Raw genomic sequence first — 24,105 nt, 5'->3', positions numbered from 1 at the left:
TCCCCTGTCATGTGAATAAAATGTGCATTATCCAAATGTATTGTGTATTTTGTGTTGTTTATAACTCTCTATTTTAAAATATATTAAAGTATTATGTCAATATATCCGCAAATAATGTAAATAAGAAATTGATATAATAAAGTATTTATAAACTCTTCGATAATTACGTCCTTTAAAATGTTCGGTAATTATCTTTATCTAACAAAAAAAAATGATTGCAATCGGTATACTTATGACATGAACGTCAGATTCAGTTCCAGATACGAAAATACGAATTTCAAGTTCTTTAAATTTTGATTACTGGCGCTGGCACATCAAAATTCCCACCTTCTTATGAAATTCCTCAATTTTTGCAAATGTTTGAAATTCATCAAGTTTTCCAAGTTTTTTTCTTTTTTTTATTTCTGCGTTCCGTAAAGTTCTGCTGGCAGCTGCGACTGACTCGGCTTTTTTCCAAACTATATTTTTCGAGATTTATAGAACGGTCCTTCGTGTCTCTCTTTTCCCGCAAAAAAGGGAGAACATGAACTTTATCGCGGAACTATTTATAAATTCGTTCGGAAGTCCATTCATCGAATTGCGTCGAGAATTTGAAACCTCATATTTCGACGAAAATTTGCGATAGCAAAGGCGCTAAATAAACATAGCCCTATAGCTCTTCTAGTGTGGTCTTTCGCATAGCTGCATTTTTATCGCGATGCACACGCACGTATGCAAGAGTGATTTAAGCGTCCGACTGCGGCAGAATTTTAATGCGGTTTCTTGAAAAAGTTGCGGCATATTTATTTCCATGGGAAAATGATTGATTTTCACTGGTATATGACTGCAATGTTTTCATAATGTGCGCAGCGTTAAAATTTGCAAAAGTTAAACGAAATAAATAATCTGCCTAATTGATAGCCACGAGAGGTAGAAACGCGCTGCAAAGACAATCGAGGAAAAATCGAGCTTTGCAAAGTTATTCATTCTATTATTTTGCGAGAAACTGTGCCACAATGAATATAGTTCGCCCATTATGTTTTTTAATTGAAATACATTTTCTGTTCTTTACGTAGCCCATTTGATATAATTAATATAACTATTAATTAATTAATTTAGAAATATAAATATATATAATATAGTTGGTTCTTTTATTTTTAATTTGTTAATAACTCATTTAAAATTACTTTATTTATATTCTACTTATGTGTACTATATTAATTAATAGCTACGTATTAGATTGCATTTTTTATTGATATGCATCTGCATAATGAAATAAAAGCGAACATGACGGGACGATAATCTCAAAAATCAATTAGAAATTTAATCGACCGACTTACTTTTCTCGTCATCATAATCATCCCTGTAGAGGACTTGTCCATCGCCGGAATCGCCATCGACATCTTCCCTGATAACATATGGCCGCGCGTTCTCCTTGTTTTCCAACGTGCAGGGCAAAGCGAGGCCGAATCTGACCGGTCGACTGCTGAAAGAACGAGGAACGGCACATGCAAGATTTGTTAATACATTCGGATAGCATTTCCGCTGGTTGACGCTACGTGAACCAATGTTCTACTCTACGGTGCTACAAGAGAACGAGATGCGAAAGATGGGATATGCCCCGGCGGAGGAAGGGAAGGTAGAGATGCATAGTGTGTGACATGTGTCGGGTGGAGAATAACGCCATGTGAAGCGACAGACTGTCGCGCGCGCATTTGCGTCCAAGTCTGCCAGCTATCCGTTCGACACGTTGAATGCCGTGTACGTGAACTTTATTCGCGATCGTACTACTTGTTCCGTGTGATCTACGTTGGTGTTGCGCGATATATTCGCAATGAGATTTCCGCGGTGGAAAATTTATCGCGAATCTTTAGGGAATACATAGTGAGAATAGGAAAAACGCATACACCATAATTGCGATAATTATAAAAATTTATATATTTCTAATTATGAACATAAATCTTTTTTGTTGCAACTCGTCGCTTGCTTTTTCCGAACTACATTAATGCAGATGAATAGAAAATTATAAGAATTTTCAAATACATGTAGCGAAAACCGACGATTATAATAATTACGGAGATAAGTAAGACGAGTTGGCATTCAACGTGCTTAAGTTGAGTTTGCAATTTCTCGAGTTTTTGCTGCCTTACGTGAAGAATTTTTAAATTTAAACTTCGAAAGTTATTTTGCGATGAATTTTCTTTCAAGAATAAAGTGTCTCCGAGTACTTAGAGATTGTAAACATTTTACGAATATTTAGCACGAGTGCCACTCTTGTCTGTATGCGCAATGTTCTTGACAAAAAGTTTAGATTTTCTCTTTTCGTGGCAGGTTATCGTAAGAACCTCTCATAATATTATGCGACAGTAAATTGTCGAGAATATTGTCGTTTCAATATTGTCTTTGGATTGAGTTTCACGTTTCTAAAGACTAGTAATATTGCGAAAATTTTGTGAAAGATTACGTTATAAAATCTAAGCGCAAAGCATGCCCCACGGTTTCGGGATTAATCATGTTTCGTTTTTGTTTTAACATTTTTATACTAAATGTTTTTTTCAATTTTTTCTTTTGAGAGCGCAGTGCGTGACGTCAGAAGCGAATTGCCTCGAGCCAAATATTTTCAAAGCGTTTTCAATAACGTTAAGAAGCTGGCGAGCTTAAAGCGCCAAAGCTGCAATAATGTGATGCGAACAAAAACCGGCAATACTCTACGTCTTATAAGTTAGCGGAACAAAATGGGCGGAATCAATTATAATTGATATTTTTATTTGTTGCTCATTTGTTGCTAAAAAGTTGCCAAAGAAAAAAATTTGTTGCTCTGTCATTTTTTAAAAAAAATCATGTTCCGCTAAAGGAAGATTAAGTTAGCGGAACAATATATATAACAACAAAATTATACGTAATAATAATATAAAAATTTGTTGCTAATTTGTTGCTCTTAAAATATTCAATTTGTTGCTCGCAAAATAAATTTAAACAATAGCGGAAAACTTTTCACAGCGAGCAAAGTTACAAGAGTAAACTATCAGAAAAAAATTTGTTGCTCGCTTAAATTTGGTATTGAGATATTATTTGAATTTGTTGCTCTCGAAATATTCAAGTTTCGAATTTGTTGCTCGCGCAATAAGTTTAAATAATGAGAAACCTTTCACAGCGCGCAAAGCTACAAGAGTAAACTACTAGAAAAAAATTTGTTGCTCGCTTAAATTTGGTATTAAGATATTATTTAAATTTGTTGCTCTCGAAATATCCAAGTTTCCAATTTGTTACTCGCGCCATAAGTTTAAATAATGATGAGAAACCTTTCACAGCGTGCAAAGCTACAAGAGTAAACTACTAGAAAAAAATGTGTTGCTCGCTTAAATTTGGTATTGAGATATAGTTTGAATTTGTTGTTTTCGAAATATCCAAGTTCCGAATTTGTTGCTTGCAAAATAAATTTAAATAATGATGAAAAACCTTTCACAGCGTGCAGAGCTACAAGAGTAAACTATCAAAAATAAATTTGTTGCTCCCTCAAATTTGGTATTGGAATATAGGTTGAATTTGTTGCTCTCGAAATATCCAAGTTTCGAATTTGTTGCAATAAGTTTAAATAATAAACAAATTAAATTACAAGAATATGTATATGACGATACAATAACAATTAATAAGATTTATATGGCCTTGAATACTTGTGCCAAATATATTAAGTAAAAATTGAGTCAATATGTTTTCGATGTAATTTAGACTTTGCACGCTGTGAAAGGTTTTTCGTTATTGTTTAAATTTATTTTGCAACCAACAAATTCGGAACTTGGATATTTCGAAAGCAACAAATTCAACCTATATTCCAATATCAAATTTAAGTGAGCAATAAATTTTTTTCTGATAGTTTACTCTTGTAGCTTTGCACGCTGTGAAAGGTTTTTTATCATTATTTAAATTTATTTTGCAAGTAACAAATTCGGAACTTGGATATTTCGAAAGCAACAAATTCAACCTATATTCCAATACCAAATTTAAGCGAGCAACAAATTTTTTTCTGATAGTTTACTCTTGTAACTTTGCACGCTGTGAAAAGTTTTCAGCTATTGTTTAAATTTATTTTGCAAGCAACAAATTCGAAACTTGGATATTTCGAAAGCAACAAATTCAACCTATATTCCAATATCAAATTTAAGTGAGCAACAAATTTATTTTTGACAGTTTACTCTTGTAGCTCTGCACGCTGTGAAAGGTTTTTCATCATTATTTAAATTTATTTTGCAAGCAACAAATTCGGAACTTGGATATTTTGAAAGCAACAAATTCAAACTATGTCTCAATACCAAATTTAAGCGAGCAACAAATTTTTTTCTAGTAGTTTACTCTTGTAGCTCTGCACGCTGTGAAAGGTTTTTCATCATTATTTAAATTTATTTTGCAAGTAACAAATTCAGAACTTGGATATTTCGAAAGCAACAAATTCAACCTATATTCCAATATCAAATTTAAGCGAGCAACAAATTTTTTTCTGATAGTTTACTCTTGTAACTTTGCACGCTGTGAAAGGTTTTCAGCTATTGTTTAAATTTATTTTGCAAGCAACAAATTCGAAACTTGGATATTTCGAAAGCAACAAATTCAACCTATATTCCAATATCAAATTTAAGTGAGCAACAAATTTTTTTTTGATAGTTTACTCTTGTAGCTCTGCACGCTGTGAAAGGTTTTTCATCATTATTTAAATTTATTTTGCAAGCAACAAATTCGGAACTTACATATTTCGAAAGCAACAAATTCAACCTATATTCCAATATAAAATTTAAGTGAGCAACAAATTTATTTTTGACAGTTTACTCTTGTAGCTCTGCACGCTGTGAAAGGTTTTTCATCATTATTTAAATTTATTTTGCAAGCAACAAATTCGGAACTTGGATATTTTGAAAGCAACAAATTCAAACTATGTCTCAATACCAAATTTAAGCGAGCAACAAATTTTTTTCTAGTAGTTTACTCTTGTAGCTCTGCACGCTGTGAAAGGTTTTTCATCATTATTTAAATTTATTTTGCAAGCAACAAATTCGGAACTTGGATATTTCGAAAGCAACAAATTCAAACTATATCTCAATACCAAATTTAAGCGAGCAACACATTTTTTTCTGATAGTTTACTCTTGTAACTTTGCTCGCTGTGAAAAGTTTTCCGCTATTGTTTAAATTTATTTTGCAAGCAACAAATTGAATATTTTAAGAGCAACAAATTAGCAACAAATTTTTATATTATTATTACGTATAATTTTGTTGTTATATATATTGTTCCGCTAACTTAATCTTCCTTTAGCGGAACATGATTTTTTTAAAAAAATGACAGAGCAACAAATTTTTTTCTTTGGCAACTTTTTAGCAACAAATGAGCAACAAATAAAAATATCAATTATAATTGATTCCGCCCATTTTGTTCCGCTAACTTATAAGACGTCAATACTCTGTCGTTTCTCGTAATAACTAAATGCTTAAGATTCTCACCTAGAAAATCTATATAAAATTATTCTAATTCAATATTATATATATCGACAGTACTAGAGCTTTTTAAATTTCGATAAAGTTTCCGCAGATAAGTATGATCTTAAGAAATAATTGCACACAATTCGTGTCATGATTAAAAATGCGGGATAACATTTTGTTTGTAAATTCTCTTCTGTTTCTCTGCAGGGAGATCGCAGAACAATGGAAAATAAATTACAATCCAGAATAAAAAATTAAATTCATTACTTAATTAATATAAAATTTCTGCAACCTGCATCTGGTAAAACACGATATTCAAAAGTCAAATACATCACATCAATAATAATTACAGTTATTAATATTTAGAGAAAAGGACACATGCTTTATATATATATATATTAGAATTAACGGGACATATATATATATATATCGAATAATAAATATACGAAATATATCGAAATATATAATATAACCAATGTATACCAAGATATATCGAAAGAACGCATATACTCACACGAGTGAAATAATTATGACGAGTTCCTTGTCGCTCTCTTTTGCTCGTCGTAATTATCCGACTTACAATTCGGCGCGTGCGATACCGTCAACCAATGATGGATCGCATGACCCGCGAGATCGATCGATCACGCGAGAGGGAAAATAAGAGCTCGACCCATCTCGCGCGATATTCGACTCACGCGGCGCGTGTGTCGTGCGTGATCGAATGTATGCGGCGAGACAAGCGTAAGGCTGAGAGATTTTTCATGGATTTCCCTAAGGTTTTCTCATGCTTAAAACGTTCCAATATTGCCATGCTCGCGGCGCTCGCGTAGGGAGTCACCGAGAGAAAAGGAGACTAGAACATTTTGGTTCTCTCGCGATCAACCGCGCGCCGTGAAAGACGTAAAAAACGACAAGATATCTTTAATACGTATATATATGTACATATATATGTATATATAATATATACAATATCGGTTCGCACATGCTTAGTTAAACCAATGCCCAATTACCATATTCTCATCCTAGGCCTCAACGGTGGCCTTCTGGTTAAGCATAAGAAAAATACGATGCTTTACTAGTGACTGACATGTTAATGGCGAATGGGTGCACGAAGTACATTCCATGATTACTCGCCTGAGAGAGAGGCCGTACGTTTCCCTTCAATAATCCGTCTCGCACTTCGAATTTCGGCGAATAAAATAAATACGGCGAGCATATCCAATATCCCTTACAGAATTACATTAACGATTGTACACATAAATAGTGTTTTTTGCCCGATAAGATATTTTGCCTCGGTCTGGTATAAGTATGAAGATTAATGTCGTCCAAAAGATTATCGCGTATTCGTTCAAGCAGGGGAGGCTAGATACAAAAACTACAAGCAGCGAGACGGGAAATTAAAGGGCTACGTTCGAAACAAATTAGGGCTCTTCGACGTCCACTTTTTACTCTTTTCATTACAGCCGAGAATAATAATACTACGGGAGAGAGGTGTACTCGAAGCCTGCTTGCAGAAGCAGTATTCTCGATATCAAACAACAACACGAGACTCGCGAGAAAACAAGGCTTTCGAGAACGAAGCCGATTTCTAATTAAAGAAAAACCGATGTAGAAAGCGGATTATCTCGGCGAATTTCCGCCGGCGATGGCTCTCGAAGAGCGCCCGATTCTTACGGCGAGTTTCGAGTTTCGATGCGAAGTGTTCGAGAAAAATCCCTAACTACTCGTGTTCTGCATTCATTCCGCGCCTTTGCCTCCTAATTTGCCGTACAACGTTCAAAGTGATTCGCTCTTGAAGACTCTTTAACAATTGCAATAATGCAAAGAACGATGCATTTTCAAATTGAATGCTTCGAACTGAGACTGGAGTTTATAATCTTTTAAAATCCACTTTAAAAAGTATCGAGTTTTAAAAATGTATCTCGTGAATTACAAATTTTCCTCAATTGCAGAGACTTTTTCATAAGTGATACTTTGATCGCGAAGCTGTCTTTAATTTTGCATCGCTTTCCAAGAGCTGATCTTGAATTTTGTACGATGCATGATTATTAATTTCGAATTACAAGTCTTGTATAACTTTTCTCTTTCGCATAAGCGAGCACTTGGAACCAACGTGCAGTGGAATTCATTTCGATAAGTTAAATTGGCTCCTCTTCCCGAACACTTCCACATCGATGGATATACTCGAGCAACTGTAAAGCGGATTTCGATATTAGCGCGAGGGGAGAGGCACTAACTTGAATGAGGCGTGGAGCTCCTGGCGAAGCGTCAACGGCCTGTTCTCCTGCGTCGGTGTATTTTGCGGCGTGCCAGGCCCACTCCCGGAACCCCGCTTCTTCAGGACGCTCTTGAGCGGCACGGCATGGAACTTGGGCTCCTTCGCCGGTATCTCCTCGACACGGGACGTGTCGATCGCCGGATCCGGCTGCGACACCCTGAAGACGTACATGTCGTCCTCCTCCTCCACGTCGATGTCTTCCTCATCTATCACGAACAGCAGACGTATCATAAGATTTCAAATCGTACAGAGACTTAAACGATTATTTCATGTTTGAGATTTTTAGAAAATCGAGCAATTTCGAATTTGCACGCGTTACGTCAAGAGGTGAAATAGTTGTTTCATCATCTATCGAAGCTCAGAAAATTCAAGTGGACAAGTTTAATGATTTATTATGTTATTATTTATTAATTGTAATGAACAAACACGCGCGCGTTGATTGCTTTTTCCGATTTATACAATTATAAGCGACAAGTTACGGCGGGGTTGATTTATGGACGTACAGTGACACAATCATAACGATCGATGGTCGATAATTGGGCATGCATCATTACAGAGGCAAGTACATCAATGCAATATGGAATTGCGATCATCAATTAGCGCAGACCGATAATTAACGATGAAATTAAATTGCCGATAATGAGATAAACAATGTTAAATAATTCTATAACAATATGCGCTTCATTTATTGCCACTGGCTATATTCAGCCACAATAATAGCTGGCTATTATTTTATAACTTAATATGCCGCGATATATTGTGTGTAAGAAAATTGAAATGAGGATGAAAAGGGAAACGTATCGATATTAAAAATATTGATTTATCTTAGAATAGTGTTAGTGGAGCAGATTCTAATAAGCGGCGAAGCGAGATTCTCTCGTATGATTATAATTGCTCCAATTACTCTTCTCTCGTCACATTATAATACTTTATTACGGACACTTACCCTCATCCTCACAGTCCGAGAGCGGGATTTGCCGTTGTCTCGCTAGCAAAGTAGGACTCGGAGAGCTGAACATGGGCGGGGGTGGTATAGGACCGATTTCGCTTAACGGAATCGGCGGTTCCGGAAGCTCCGACAGCATCAGGGTATTCTGAGGTGGTAACGGGTAACACCTCTCGATAACCTGCTGATTGTCGGCGCCCTGAGGATCCAACACCCTCTTGTCCACTGAAAACAAAAGGAAAAACGGAGATTAAGATAATATGTACGTCGATGTGATCATACATCAATATTACGAATAAAAGAAATCATGCCATTTTCATGTTTGATTTATTAGTTAATCTTATTCCGTTGCGTCGTGTCAATTATTCGTGCTTCTCTCAATATTTCTAAATTGAATTGTACTGTATATGTAGGATTAAGATGCTTTTATTACGGCAATAAAGCAGAAAAGGTACGGAATGATAGATGATCGCGCCGAAGTAAAAATACGAGGCGAAAAGAGAACGCGCTCCACGCGTTCCTTGGAAGTTGTTTCGAGGAACATGATTCATCGCAATGCAGAAACAACAATATCTTGGCAAACGGATGAGTGCCGCGGCCGTTGCAGTTGCGAGGTGGCGACTTGCGAAACATCATTCGCGGCTGTTCCCCGAATTTGTTTATTATTAAATCCGGTCGCCGCGCGGGATATGCCGGACGGAATTTTTAATTTGGCGTTGCTTCCATCAGCTTTTATAATTCGCGGCCTGTTTTATTTTATTTTTTTTTTCATTAATCTTCTCTCGGAAATTTAATTTTTTTTCGCGATAAGATAAAGAGCAGTAATTTGTTTTTTTGTGAAAAACGGCTCGTCGACCGGTATCCGCTGGAATGTTAAATAACTTGCTGGATGCAGCACGCTGCTGGCCATTTGATAACGTCGCGCACCTAAATTCTGACGTACAAAAGGACGAAGTTCCAGGCGGTTACCAACGAGATACTTTGGCTACCGCGCATTCCCTCCAGAGACCGTCCGGTCGCGCTTGATCACGAGCGCATATTTGAACATATTTGATTTCAGCTTGTTCGAAATTTATAGAGAAAATTTTCGAAGTGATATATCAAATGTTCTAGCGTATAAATTCACGTTGCGCAAAGTATCAGAGAGTGATTAAAATTTTAAACTTATTTGAATAAATATATTTCTTGAATAGTTTACCCAGTATTATTAGCAGGATGTTGATATAAATGTTCTCGATTTCTCACAGAACTTTTTCTCGGCAGTTTACTTCTTCGAGAAAAAATTCCATTTTCTCCCTTTTCCTTCTTTTCAGAAAAATGTAGAAAAATTCTCTTTCAGAAAAAAATTGCTTAAAAGATATTACTTAAACGATAATTAAAGTATTGATTTTCTCCTGAAATTGTGTGTTGTGATGCATGTTATTAATTAAATTTATATATTATAATTATATATTCGATATTCACTAATCGAAATTTTAATATATAGATTCCAATTCATGCCATTCATTATGGTATAATACAAAAATAAAATATAATAATGTTGGAAAATTTTATATTTACATTTTAATGTACTTTATTGTGTGTAATGTGTAAAGCTAAAGATATTTTTACATGAAGAGATAGATATGGCGAGTATACATCTCAACACATCTGTATTTTATCGATCTCTCGGCCTCTAATAAATGTTATTAAATTGTAGACGTTGTCAGAGATAAATAATACCGAGCTTCGTCAAAGGGACAACTAAATCCAATAACGAAACTTTGTGCGATACACTCGATGATAATTGCATTCATGCGGCATGAATTCGCGAGGACTCATCGCTCTTCGTCGGCCAGGACTTATTGCATAAAAGGATACTATTATTGCTTCTAAACTGATCCTCAGGCTGGAGAGAAAAACTCTTACTCGAAAGTTTTCATAAACTGCACAGCGATAACAAATATAAACCCAAGTTTATACCGGCTAATCTACTCGTGAACTTTTTATACGCGACCATAAGAAAAAAGTTTTTCGAATAATTATGGACTAAGCAAATTCATCATATGAATACGCAAAAATGTAAGACATATAATTTCGATGTGAATGTCAAATCAAGTAATTATAAACACAGTTGATTGTTTCACGAGTGTGTAATAATAGTACCTGGTACTTAAAATGTATAATGTTTAATGTTGTCTTAATTATTAATGTGAAAAAGTTTTGCAGGAAACATATTTTCACATATTTTTATTAGCTTATAGGAAAACTGCATTAGGCCCTTTAAGCGGCAAAGTTATTCTCGCTACCCTTCTTGCTTCCCACCCTTGAAGCCCATCGATACTTGAGCCAATCCCATTATTTCACCCTTCGTTGTAAAATCGATACGCTCGCGTGACGTACGCCTTCGCCGATACCATCCATTTCGTCGAACTTTTCTCTGAGCGACGACGACGACGACGACGACGACGACGACGACGACGACGACGACGACGACAATGTCGATCGATCGATACGCGAGAATAACGGACGCACACGCGAACCGGCACGCGAGTGTGTACTCACTGTCGAACAAGATCAGCCTCCTGGCTACTACCCTGGCGTCAAGGGTGTTCGGCCTGTTCGGCTTTTGCTGGTCCCCGGAATCCGAGACCGGACCCGAGACCGGCGGCGCCCCCGGACCGGTAGGGCCCAGATTTGCGGCCGACGAATCGCCGCCGCCGCCGCCGCCGCTCGGCGATATCGCGCCATTCGCACTCTGTTCAGTCTTTTCCTTCTTCGGCTCTGCAACAGAAAAAAAAATTCGACACCGGTCAGAACCGTGACGAGAGAGAAGTATGCGTCGCAAATAGACGGGCTTGGCTTAACAGCTGATCCGACTTGTCGCCTCCTTTCCCCGTGAATTTTTCGAGAGTCACGCGGACGATGCGCTCGCTCAGAGAAAAGTTTGACCTCGCAAATTCGCGCGCAAATAAATACGGATGATTACGCTCTCCTCTGATTATTTTTCCGCTAAACGCTGCGGCTTGCTTCTGCGATGTTTCTCGATCGATTTATCTGCCGTGCTGATTTATCGGGTTTTTTCGCTTCCTCTAACTCGAGTGTGTATATATAATTGTTCGTGTGATTTTAAATAATATTTAAAAATAAATTTTGTCATATATCTTATAAGGAAAAAAATTAATTAAAGGTTGTAGTGACAAAAATTACAATAAAATTAAATCACTGTTTACACATTTTGTACATATTTTTTTCCGTTTCTTATTATTTCTTTATTATTATTAACTCATTATATATATCATATAATGTGTTACAAATCTGTTATATCAATAGTGTAATCATCAGTATTATTTCATCATCGAATAGTGTTTGCATATAATCACGAGAAAAGAATCGGGTTACGATATAATCTGTCGAGCGCGTTCGAGCACGGAAAGGGTGCCTTCAAATTACGTTTGCGCCCTCGTCCGGAAACGGTCGTTCCGCTGATTGCTTGTCGTCGAAAATCCGTCCACCATTGCGAAAGTTCGACATATGCGCCACGATGCCATCGTGACATCCGTCACAAAAAGGACGTCGATTTTCAAGCCGGGCTTGGACAGGACGCGTGAGCGGAACAAAAAGTTCCTCGCGCGCGCGGCCCGTTATCGACTGTCGACCGCACAACCGGGGTTTTACGTTATTCCGTTCGTTTCGCGAATTTCAAGAACTTGACACATTTCCGATTCGACAGTAGCGATTAAAGGTAGCGCAAGTTTCTCAAAAATTCGCTTTGTACCGGCAATATATATCGATAAATCATCAATCCGACTTTTCAAAACGCTGTGAGCGGAATCCATTTCGATTCGATTTCATCGTGGATCGAACGATACTCGATTATTTCGATATTAACGATTTACTTAACATTTTTCATCCATAAATATACATATATATAATATTGCTCTTTTTATACTGACTTATCAAATAATTCAAAATTATTATCGGTTAAAGATATCGACCAATTCATGTATTTGTTACATATGATTAATTGATTGCTGGAAAACTTGAAAGATTTATTAATTTTGGAGAGCATTCTATAAAATTTCCTTTAATTATCGTGACAATTAATTTTTCATTAATTATAAAATTTGCGAGCATAAATGTCAAATGAGAAGATAAAGTAGTTCCAACTTCTCTTGTTAAATTTTTTATCACGCAAAGTTTATTACTGAAACCTATAACAACTTATAATACATATTTTTATAATACATATTTTTAATCTTTCTTTCTATAAAAATATTACATATAATATATCTCTTTCTTATACAAAGCAATTTGATTTTCAGAATGCAATACTTTGAACTTAAATAAAATTTAATGACAGATAAATGTTATTGATTGTCGGAAACAAAATGCAATATTGCGAAAATATGCATTTTTGACTGTCGATGTGATATAACAGATGACAAACTTGTAGATTGAAAGCGTTCGTAATCAAAAGGTTGAACAAAATTCTGTTTGATGACGAAAGCGAAATTTCAAATATGCATATAGTCAAATCGATATAGTAAAATAGTGCGCGCAGTGAGAAGCGGAAAGATATGGTCGATTCGTAGAAATTGCGTTTTAGGGATCTGTCTCCCACGCTAATGGAATTCAGGATCAAACGTATTGATGCGTCTACAATTGACGGCAAGTCAATCGCCCTCGCCTCGTACAAAGTTAAAGTAGCGCAATCGATATTCCTGCAAAAATACGCACGCCTTCTCTATATTTAGCGGCTCTTTTACATCAGAAAGGCTCGACGTAAATAACTGGATGTCAGAGCGCGCGGCGATGAATTACTATAGGTTCTCGATATTAAGGCGCGATTGTAAGTCATGAATATTGTGTGTAAAAGAAGGAAGAGGACAAACGCACATAAAATTGTAGAAGAATAGAAGAAGAATTGCTCATCTTGGTTGGAAAGAATATGCTCTGCCTGTTTAATGCGCGCGATAAGAGTCGATTCTGCATTTGACGGATTTTACACGTCCCGGAAACTTCGCCGACGTTTTGGAAATACGCCAATGGAATTTCGGAGGCATGACAAGTAGGCGTCAGTTCTTTCGACACGCTGCTAATAATGTCAACAACATATAGAGCACTATAAAAGCAAATGTAATAGTAGTTTTAGTCTGAAACTGTCAAACCTTCATTTCAACTCTTTAATATTCCGAGAAGCGGCAGTATAATTATTATAAAACAGTATTTTAGATTTGTTGAAAAAATTCAATGTTTTAAATTATGCACCACATCAATTTCTCGAATCGCGACAAAAAAGACTTTGTCAAAAATAACGCCATTATTGCTCTTTGACAGCTATCGCTTTCTTGCGATTATCACATAACCACTTGTAAATCTTGTAGATTATAATTTTAATTATATAGATTCTTTCCACGTTCGTGCAATTTAGATCGCCGGGCTACGATTAAACGGCGCAACAAATTTCGCGCGTGACTCTGCTTATACTTACTTCGCCAGTTAAGATGAATACGGCCCATGAGTGATTAGCGTGTCACCGCGATGAGTCGCGGCTTTAAACTCGCGCAATTTCGAAGGTTGACTCAAGCCGCAACAAATTTCGCAATTAGTTCCCGACTGTGTCTGGTCCTCGTTGCCGCATAAGTCAAAACGAACAAGACACACGATCCATCAGTGGAATCAATGTGTCTTCGTTCACCGCAAAGTCGAAGCCGAGCACGAACGCTGTCCGACGAGCCTCGAAGCTTACTGGTCGGAAACTAGAAACTCGTAGATTCGTGAACACGGATGAAAATAGATCAATGACTCCGTCGAAAGATCTCTGCCTTACTTGATGGCATACCATGCAACGACCTTCCATCTACTATTATTACTGCAGGCTACTTCGGCGCCTAATTTATAGCCTCGTATCTTCGAATGATCGATATTTTGCGCGTTATTATTATCGTTTACGTTGAAATAGCTAACGACAAATTTCAAGGTATAATTTACAATCACGAGAAATTATATGGCAAACATCGAGTAAACAATACAGGGAAAAAATCTAGTCATTGCAATTTTGTGGCGACGATAATTACATGTCTGATCGGTTATTATACTTTGCGATTCAAAGTTCAGGGAGAACTTCTCTTGTGTCAAGTGCGTGTATAACACGAGACGCGTTCAAGTTCAGGCGTGCATCGATACACGCACACAATCCGTGACACACTCTCGTGAACGTGTGCCAAGTGCACGCACTCGCATCGCTCTTACTTGCGGGAGAGCTCGAGCGGAATGCATCTCGGCTGACGCATCTGGAACTTTGACACAACGAACGGTGCGTCTATGAATAGAATCATGCCGCTCGCCCTTGGCAACATTTCCGTTATGTGGCGTTACGTATGAGGAATTTCGGTTACGACGAAAACCCCCACGCGTCACGACCACGCGAGCGTGAAAAAACTGGAGCACGATGCACGCCCGGGCGACTGATGCGATTTCCGCGTCACGCGACTCGACTTCCGGCGCGTATCAAGTGCACGGGAATGTAAATTGACTGCTAACGCAGAAACATTTTTCTATCAAAGTTAGCTGGAAACTTTGTTAGCGAGATATCAGCGTTCTCTTACATTTCCCTGAATAACAATCAAGGTACTTTCTAGTTTTAAGCAAAAGCTTTTTAAAGAGATTAGAGATGTGTATGATATATTTAGCGTCTGTAAAAAAAGAAAATGTGATGTTTGTTTAATTGATATAATGTAATTTCTGAAAAAAATGCGGATTGTTATTCTAGAAAGCGAGAGAGAGAAAGCATAGCGAAATATGTATTATATTTTCATAAATCCATTTAGCTAATCGCCTAAAGCAATGGCATTGTTTATAGAGCGTGAACCAATGCCAGCGAGCTGCGGCCGTGACATATATAGGTTTATAGTTCGATTAAAATAAATAGCACATTTTTGTCGCAACCAAGGATTCTTTTATTCGGGGAATTTTGCCCCCGTTTTCCCCAAGAACATCTCCTTCGGCTTTACTTTGGTCGCGTATACGATCAAAATGCACTTCGAAGTACTCCGGAAAATTGTATTTCTGAGATACGTCACATATATTGTCGCGCACTCGGTACACGGTTCGCAGAGAGCGTATTTCTAAACACAATATTGCAATATTTCACGGGATTATACGTTCTTCGAAATGGCCTATATCACGCCCTTGGCGTTGCACTTAAAGCATCGCAAGGTGAGAAGCGCCTAAATTTTGTCGCGACAACAGCTCTGTCGCTGCTGATTCTCTGGCGTCTTATTTGCCGGCGCAACCGGGGCTGTGTTCGGTTAACAAACGAGAGAAATAAATTATGCCGCGACCAGCTGTATAATGAAGAGAGATTCGCTTCGCGCGCGTGCGCGACCACAGAGGAATTGCAAGTACGTTTTCATTTTCCTCATCTTGTCGGAATCACGCGACGCGAAGCGAAGTACGATATAGAAGAGCTCTATGTTAATTGCTTAAACTTTTGTGATACCAAAATTGTGCGTTCTACCCGATAGAATCCCCCCGAAGGAGATCTTCATCAGTGATCTCTCGCTGGTGCCCCACATTTTGTTTTCCTTTCAAATACACATCGCGATAAAAATATCTTGTTATATATTCGAATAATTACGCAAGTTTTTTCCTCAGTATTTAAATTGTTACACGATGAGAATATAAAGACGAAAATGTCAAAATGTTATTCGATAGTAACATGGTTCCAGACGAAATGACGTCTCGAGAATGCGAGCGATATGTTGTCGGAAGACATTGATGGAATATCAACGTGAAGTTTCCGTGACGTCAACGGATGGATTCTTTCGGATATTTTCGTTGCGATTCGTTAGAATGACAATAGCGACTGGAGGTATTTACATAATCACGCATCGTAGATCCATGGCATCATTGTTCATCGCGTTACGATGTAGAGAGCTTTAAGAATCGCAAGCTTGATGGATAGGTAAGAGGTTATTTATACAAGGCGCGTCGTCCAAGAACAAGACCACCTTTTTCCAGAGTTGGGAACGTTACTTCAAAAAAGTAACGCGTTATCGTTACCGTTACTTTTCGTGAAAAGTAACTCGTTACCGTTACTCGTTACTAATTTTGAAAAGTAACTCGTTACCGTTACCGTTACTAAAAAAGTAATGATTCGTTACTTTTTCGTTATTTTTTATAATACAAAAATTAAATTAATTTATTTTAAAATATAATTATTATTTTATAGCATTCATTATATAATTGATTTTAAAATATAATTATTACTTTTATATATTCGATAATTATAAATTATTCCATCATTGATGTTCTTCATATTCAATTTTTCATTTATTGTAATTTAGAAATTTTAGATTTATGAATACAGAGAAAAACATCATGCATGTATATAATTTTCCAAAATATTTGCAAACTGTTTTGTAATAGGAATAGATTTTTCAATTACTAAGGGGATACTATCCAGGATTACAGAATTAAAGTAACGATAAAAGTAACGGTTAAATTCGTTACCGTTACCATAAAAATGTAACGTTACCGTTACCGTTACAGATAGAAAAAAGTAACAATCGTTACCGAAAAAAAGTAACGGTAATGACGTTACAAGTAACGCGTTACTTCCCAACTCTGCCTTTTTCCTCACGATGCTTTTACAGCGCAAAGTCGCTCGCGCGCTTTAAACCTCAGTCGTCTTAGGTACGAACGGGCAATTAGTCATGGAGCACACGTGCGCGTTTCACACGTAGTTTAATGAGCTTTTACTCGCTAAGACGGAACTTTCAAGCAAATACCGGCAAATTCCATTTCGCAGAGATGTTTTGCTTCCTTCCTACGTCGAACCTATAACCGACAGAAATAGAATGCCGCGATGTCGATGAGGTATACAAGTGAACGAAAATCGTAAAACGAGAAAATGTATGTATAAGAATAACTTTTGTTCGCTCCTTTATCCTTTGTAGCGCATAATTGAGCACAGCAGTGCGAATTCTTAAGAGGTCTTACGTTCTCTATCGAAAGACGATGATGTTGAGCACGCAAGAGAGCGGGAACTATTATTCGCCACGAGTTTTACCCGAATCGTAATAGTAAACTGCAGATTCGAGTCGACAACGCGTGCAATAACGGTTGGCGTTATCTGCAGAGAGGCAGGAAGCATTGTTTACGGAGGCTCGAGTTTGGAGGGCACTTCAACCGTTTCCATCCGACCTCTTCTTGTTCCTCCTCCTCCTCCATCGTCCCACTCGCGGCTCCAACTCCTACGATCTTCGAGACACAGCAGTCTGGAATTCCAGTTACATTTACAGCCTGGCTTTGCCGGGAAAAGAACACCGGAAGTTTCTTTAATCGCCTCCGCGACCAGCTGCTCCGAACTATTCCTAGACTATCGGCGGACTATTAGTTGCAAGGTTTCGCACATAAATGTGAACTGGTTATCGATTTGCATTAATGCAGGCTAATCAAATCTCTCATTTGAATTGCCATGACGTAAAATAATTTTACATTTATATTGCGCGTTATAAAAATAGTTTAATGTATTTTCTGCGCGAGATCTCCGAGATAATCTTGAGCGAAATAGCGACGTGCGGATTATTTTCACGCTTCCTCCGCTAAGAAAACACGACAATTATCACGGGATACGACCGTGCTAGGAGCTATTTTTCACTTTTACGATGGAATTAAAAATTCCTCACGACGGCGCAATTAATCCGCAGATAACCGCGGCGAAATTTTACGAGAAACGGCAAAGACTCCGGAATACATTTGAATATCCGGAGGGATGCTCGTTAGGATGTAACGATATGCGGGGACATGGCGATTTTTCAAAAGACCTCTCGAGAGTTCGTTCAGCAAACTCAAATATCGCCCACGTGTGTGAAAGCTCGTGGACGACCTAATCGCGGTCAATGTCGATTAAGCCGCGGTTGCAATTTCGCTGTAATTCCAGCAAGATACGATCGAGCTCGATCGTGGCTACAATTTAAATCGTATTTGTAAAACGACTCTTTATGGGGAGGACAAGGTACATTTAATCACAGTGTTAAGGTATTTAATGCTCGTGTATTTTTTCACAGGGAATTGCCGTTCGATTATTTTCGGAGCAGACTCTATTTTTGGTCGTGTCGAAGGTCGGGTTCAAGTATGAAAAATGAACGTGCGAGATACACGAACCGTTTTATTTTTGCAACCATACCATTGTCTGTGCGTGTTCATGGAAATGAAAATGTCGAGATAGCGTAATCAAACACGTGTCTCGTCGCGAGCTATCATTCAAAACTATCCGTATCAGTCACTTTTACCTGCGTGAGAAATAAAAATGGCCGTAATACGAGTTTCAACTCTTGCATCATGTATGCATTTTTGTGTTTGACATTTTATTCTTTCCATGATATTTTCTTTCAATATCTCAATTTCGGTCTCGATTCTCTCGAATAACATATCTGTCTCTTCGCAATTCATGCATCCATGTTTATATTAATTTTGTGAAACGCAAGAATATTTCCGCGAGAATTCTTGATACATCACACAGCAAGGTAGAAGACAGTTCCTTAATGCTCGGATAAATCTCCCGCTCGTAATTACAACGATTATGCGAAAGTGCTGGATGAAAAGGACTCTCTCTAACGAACGGATGCGTTTTCTAACTGCAAGGTCGAGTTGACGCGCAAAGAGGACGCATGCGTAAAAGGGATTCCAACCGAGGTCGCTCTTCATCTTCCGGCGAGATATACAAAGAACACCGGCACTTTCAGACCAGAATAATCAGCGCGATAACATTCTTCATCACGAGCGAGCGCGAAAACACGTTCCCACAAAAACATTCACCGACCATCATTTTTATCTGCCTCAGTTTCATTGATAACGTCGGCGACTCTGCGCTAGATGAAATTGCAAGGGCGAGTAATCTCAACGGAATTACATGGCGCAACCCTCGCTGACTCGTCCATATTGCTCGACACGACCGACACGTCTCGGGTAGTTATCATTCCCGAGATTCCATCGCGACAAAACACACGCGTGGGAAGAATATTTTATGAAACGAGATCCACGTGGACTTTTAACTCGCAAAACTTCATATCCTTTAATCTATTCGGGATCATCCTTTCCATCGCGGAAGCTTGATTGAACGTTACCGGAAGAAAATTACTTTCGTCATCTTACGTAAGTTAATATTGAACGTTATAACACAATACTCATTATTTCTTTAATGCTGTATGAAAATTATGTCGCCACCTACGCACGGCAAATTCAGAAAATAGTTGAAACGCCATTTTGCACGATTATTATGTAGTTTCGGTCGTTACTAGCGCGCTCGAAACATCAAGTTCGTTAGAGCGCTCTCCTCGGTAAAGCTAGAATTATCTCGCGGCGTCGCCAAGTGGAAACGCTTTCAGTCAGGCATGTTGTAAACGCTTGTTTCATAGTTACTGGGATCCTCGGCAAATTTTCAGAAACGTAGCTAAAGAGCTTACTACCTAAAGAGCTTAAGTGTTCAAGAGTACGAGGAATATTTTATGCATTCTCTTATATATCATTTATATTTTTCGCTTCGAGTTGATCTTTCACTTATACGCAAAATTTTACATGCATTCAATGCATGCGCAATTAAAAGGATATCTGTTACTTTTGTATCTTAATTATATATATTCTTATTTTTCTTTTCTCGCATAAAATTATTATCTAATTCAATGACACGAACACGCGAGTTGAAATAAAATTCCGAGTCAATAAGAGTGAATAGAATACTTTTCTCCCCAACACGAGAGGACTTATTTTCGCAGCCTCGACCTCTCGCGTAAGTCTTTTCCTCGGCTCTCGTCATTTCAGCAGGTTAGCACGTCACTAGAATCTACCCCGAAGGATCTACAAAGTTAAACATCGTCTTTCCTCGTATCCTCGCGTCATCCCTTACGCCCATGCACAAGATGGACGGCTTTCATGAAACGAGCCAAAGACACATATTTTGGCGGTCGAGATTACCCGCGTGCGTCATGACAGGGTCGTCGACCACATTTTCGCCTCTACCTGGGAGCGCTTCTCCGTCTTACATCACGAGAAAAGCATGCAACAACATCAGCGTCTTTCACGTCAAAGAGCCTCTTACGTAATAATCAAAATAGTTCCCACGGTAGTAATAATAGCTCGCGTGAATACAGAAAATAACTATACAATGACATAGCGAGGGCCTTCTTCGAATTGTCCAGCTCTTCTGTCTCGATCTCTATTTCGGTAATCATTTCTAATTTATGCGCGTAAATATCTGCCACTGACTGAAAAAGGATATTTATGAGCTCTATATTGATGAGCTGCTCTAATATTTTATTGATTCTGCGTTAAATTTTGATTTAATGCTATCAATAACACTGTATGTGAATATTATAGTATAATAAATATTTCATAGAGATTTTCGAGATTCACATTTTAATGCTACGTGCTTGACGTAGCTTTCAGCGAATTACCGAGAGAGATTGAGTACGAAGATTCGAAATAAAAATAGCATTTTCCTTTGTTCTATACAGATCAAATATAATAGAACGAGTACACTTTTTTGATAGCAAAAAACGATCGATTTTAATTGCACACTTGCGCAATCTCGTTTCTCTTTTCCGGATTGACCCGGTTGCGGATTGCCAGAGTATCGTGCATCGATTACAAAAGAAAACGCTATTTATTATGGATGGCCCGACATAGGGCTCGTCGATAGCGTTATATATCCGCCGCAATTACCGCAATTGGAGCGTCATTCGAGAGCGCGTGTTGCGAATATGTGTGTCATCGCGCGTCTCTCTTTCTCTCTTGAACAGTCCCCATCTCTCTCTATCCGCCACGAGATCATGATAAAACCGAGTTACGCGGGAAAGACCGTTATTTGCCGACAGCGGTGACAGGCCGCAGGGAAAACTATTTTTGCGGACAGCTGACATGTACACGGCGGGCTGGAAAGTGAGAAGAAGAAGAAGAGCGCGAGAGTAGGAGAAATTTTGCTGTGCGGCAAATTAGATCGATTCAAAAAGTTAATTGCATTTCCCGTTTCGCGTTTTGCGACTCTCCTGCAAATCGTCAGAACCACGCAACGAGTAATTATAAATCATGCCACTCGTTCTATTATGCACGGACTAACAGGAAGCGCGGAACGCAGAATTATTATCGCACTTGTTATTGTCCAAGCAAGACCAGTTTCTGAAATGAAAAAAATAGAAAACTACTAAAAGCTAACGTAACTAGTCGGAAAAATGTAATGTAGAAGAATTAAAAGAGATTTTCAATGTCTGTAGCGTAATGTCGATAAGTTAATTAAATAACATATAAATCATCGCAATTCCTACGTTGCGGGATTCCACTAGGTACGTCACGGTCAGCTGAAGTAAAGTGTAATCAATCATCCGTAATAATTTCGCAATTACATCGAATTGTATTCATTATAATTAATCCGTGTTAAATAACTCGAAGACAGTGTGAAAACCTGATGATTGTAATTCAAGCGGGACGAACTGATGATTTATTAGCGCGGAAAACGTTACCGCGCTCTTATTTGGACACCTTGCCTTGTCGCATTTTCACCATCATTTACATCGTCTATCACGATCTACAATTCAGCAACGTCTTCATCGTTCAAATTTAATTGGTAGCCCACGAGAGCGCTAGTCTTGGAATAGCAATTAGTGAACTAAACACCTCGTTCGAAATAAGACGTCGGTCGTTCTGCAGTTGACAGAACTCGAGTTAAGATTTAAACAATGCATTCTACATGCGAAGGGCAAAAAGTTCATTCAAGGTGGCAAAATCGATGTCCCCGCTCGCAAGGGGGTTTAGATTATGCCACGATCCATGAGAGTGCGTAAATATATTTGCAGTGCGGCATGCATAAATGTAATTTCATCAACAGAAATTATTCTACACAAGAAGACATTTTTTCTTACAACAATATTTTCGGAAACATTAAACATGATACCTGTCGCACAATCGATGTACTTGTTGTCCCTCGATGTAGTTTTCGGTTGTAAATATATACAACGATATCTCTCCTCTTATTAAATCTAAAAAATAACCTCTATCACAAGTTATAAACGGTGTATAAATCAATAGACGATTTCATTTAGTTCGATTTTCGTTTCAACGCCTCGACTTTAAAAGAGCTCTGAAAACACATAATCGCATAAAAAAGCAAACTACGCGGTATATCGTTGGGATATTTCCATTTTTAACGTCAAACAACGTCAATCCGGATTTGAGTATATTTATTCTCGCAACAGTAACGAGTATGCCCGCGCATACTCGTTACTGTTGCGAGAATAAATATACTCAAATGCCGATGCAACGGCACGCGAGCCATCAAGTCCTAGCGGAGATAAGAAGAAAATGCAGAAATCCGCGCGTGAAAATCGAGCGAAAAAATGGCATTGCGGCCTCGACGCTGTCGCGCATCGGGGATGCTAAATTCCGACCAATATTCTCTCCATCGACTATTTCCATACCGAGATTTCATAGCAGTTTTCTCCACCGCGCGTTTTTCTCTTCTACGCGCGTACTTTTTGCGCGTCTCGCATCTGGAGGTCCTCCTCACTACAATCCCCGATATTCAACAAAGTGCGGGTTAATGCCGACGGTGTGGCATGTGGGTGGCGGGTTCCTTTTTATCGCGTTCCGGCTGGAAACAGCTGCGAAGAGCGAGCGAGCCAGTCTCGCCGCAGCTGCGACGAGAAAAACGTTTAATGCGATTTACGGCGTAAAAAAGAGAGAAAAAGAGATAGGAAAAAAATCCTATATATAAATATGTATATGTATATGTAGGAAGATAATGCATGTGATCGATGACGTTTTTCAGGAAACGTCATAAATTCTGTCGAATCATGTGACTCTAATTTATATCGAAGAATTGAGTGAGAAATGCACTTGAGGGATGTATCTTATAAAAAGTACAATATTGTATATGTATACTAGGGTAGGTTGCAGTGCATAAAAAATTGATCTCGCGGATACTTTCGTATCTTGTTCGCTTTTTCGCGAGAGTTTTCGGTAACTTTTAGATTCTTCTCGAGAATTCTGGCAGCAGCATCGCCGAAAGGGGTGAAAAAAGAAGCGGTATCACGGTTGCAGGTGGTTTACTCGCTAGTTACTTTTTTCTAATTAAAACTCTGCCGCTATTAGGACAACGCGATAAGGACGATGTCGGTTACGACTGCAATTAGCCAGCTAGATCGCCAACAATTTCCGTCCCGACGCGAATACCCGTTTTTGCGTACGTGTACATCCCGAGAATATATTTTATGTATGAAAATCATTTCGAAATTTCCCACATCCAACCGCGCAAACTTACGATGATTGACTACTGACGGCTGCGGCATCAATTTAACAGTCATCGTCATCATTCCCTGTCCGCCAACGAGACCAATAATTGACCACAGTTCCAATTTTGTCAAAAGATTAATTTAGCGACTCTATTCTCATCTGTT

The 24,105-nt window shown here is 38.2% G+C and overlaps 1 protein-coding gene across 12 annotated transcripts in view; it reads right to left on the bottom strand.

The window, feature by feature from the left end:
• The window catches only part of LOC145972895 (phosphatase and actin regulator 2-like), a 208,198-nt gene that overhangs the window by 9,277 nt on the left and 174,816 nt on the right, over positions 1-24,105 (bottom strand). For 8 of the 12 annotated variants that reach the window (XM_083101938.1, XM_083101939.1, XM_083101928.1 and 5 more), the window contains 5 exons: positions 11,216-11,434; positions 8,672-8,896; positions 7,685-7,931; positions 6,458-6,490; positions 1,320-1,465 (listed from right to left, as the gene is read on the bottom strand). In XM_083101938.1, coding sequence (XP_082958064.1) covers positions 1,320-1,465; positions 6,458-6,490; positions 7,685-7,931; positions 8,672-8,896; positions 11,216-11,434 — 870 coding nt within the window. The remainder of the gene's footprint in view (positions 1-1,319; positions 1,466-6,457; positions 6,491-7,684; positions 7,932-8,671; positions 8,897-11,215; positions 11,435-24,105) is intronic. The other 4 variants (XM_083101932.1, XM_083101935.1, XM_083101933.1 and 1 more) reach the window with 4 other exon arrangements.

The sequence above is a fragment of the Camponotus vicinus genome, unplaced genomic scaffold, assembly GCF_025532165.1.
Source record: "Camponotus vicinus isolate PSW18456_S1 unplaced genomic scaffold, iyCamVici1.0 SCAF_6, whole genome shotgun sequence".
Lineage (NCBI taxonomy): Eukaryota > Metazoa > Arthropoda > Insecta > Hymenoptera > Formicidae > Camponotus > Camponotus vicinus.
The sequence above is the reverse complement of the archived record's forward strand: the minus strand, read 5'-3'. Positions and strand labels throughout refer to the sequence as shown.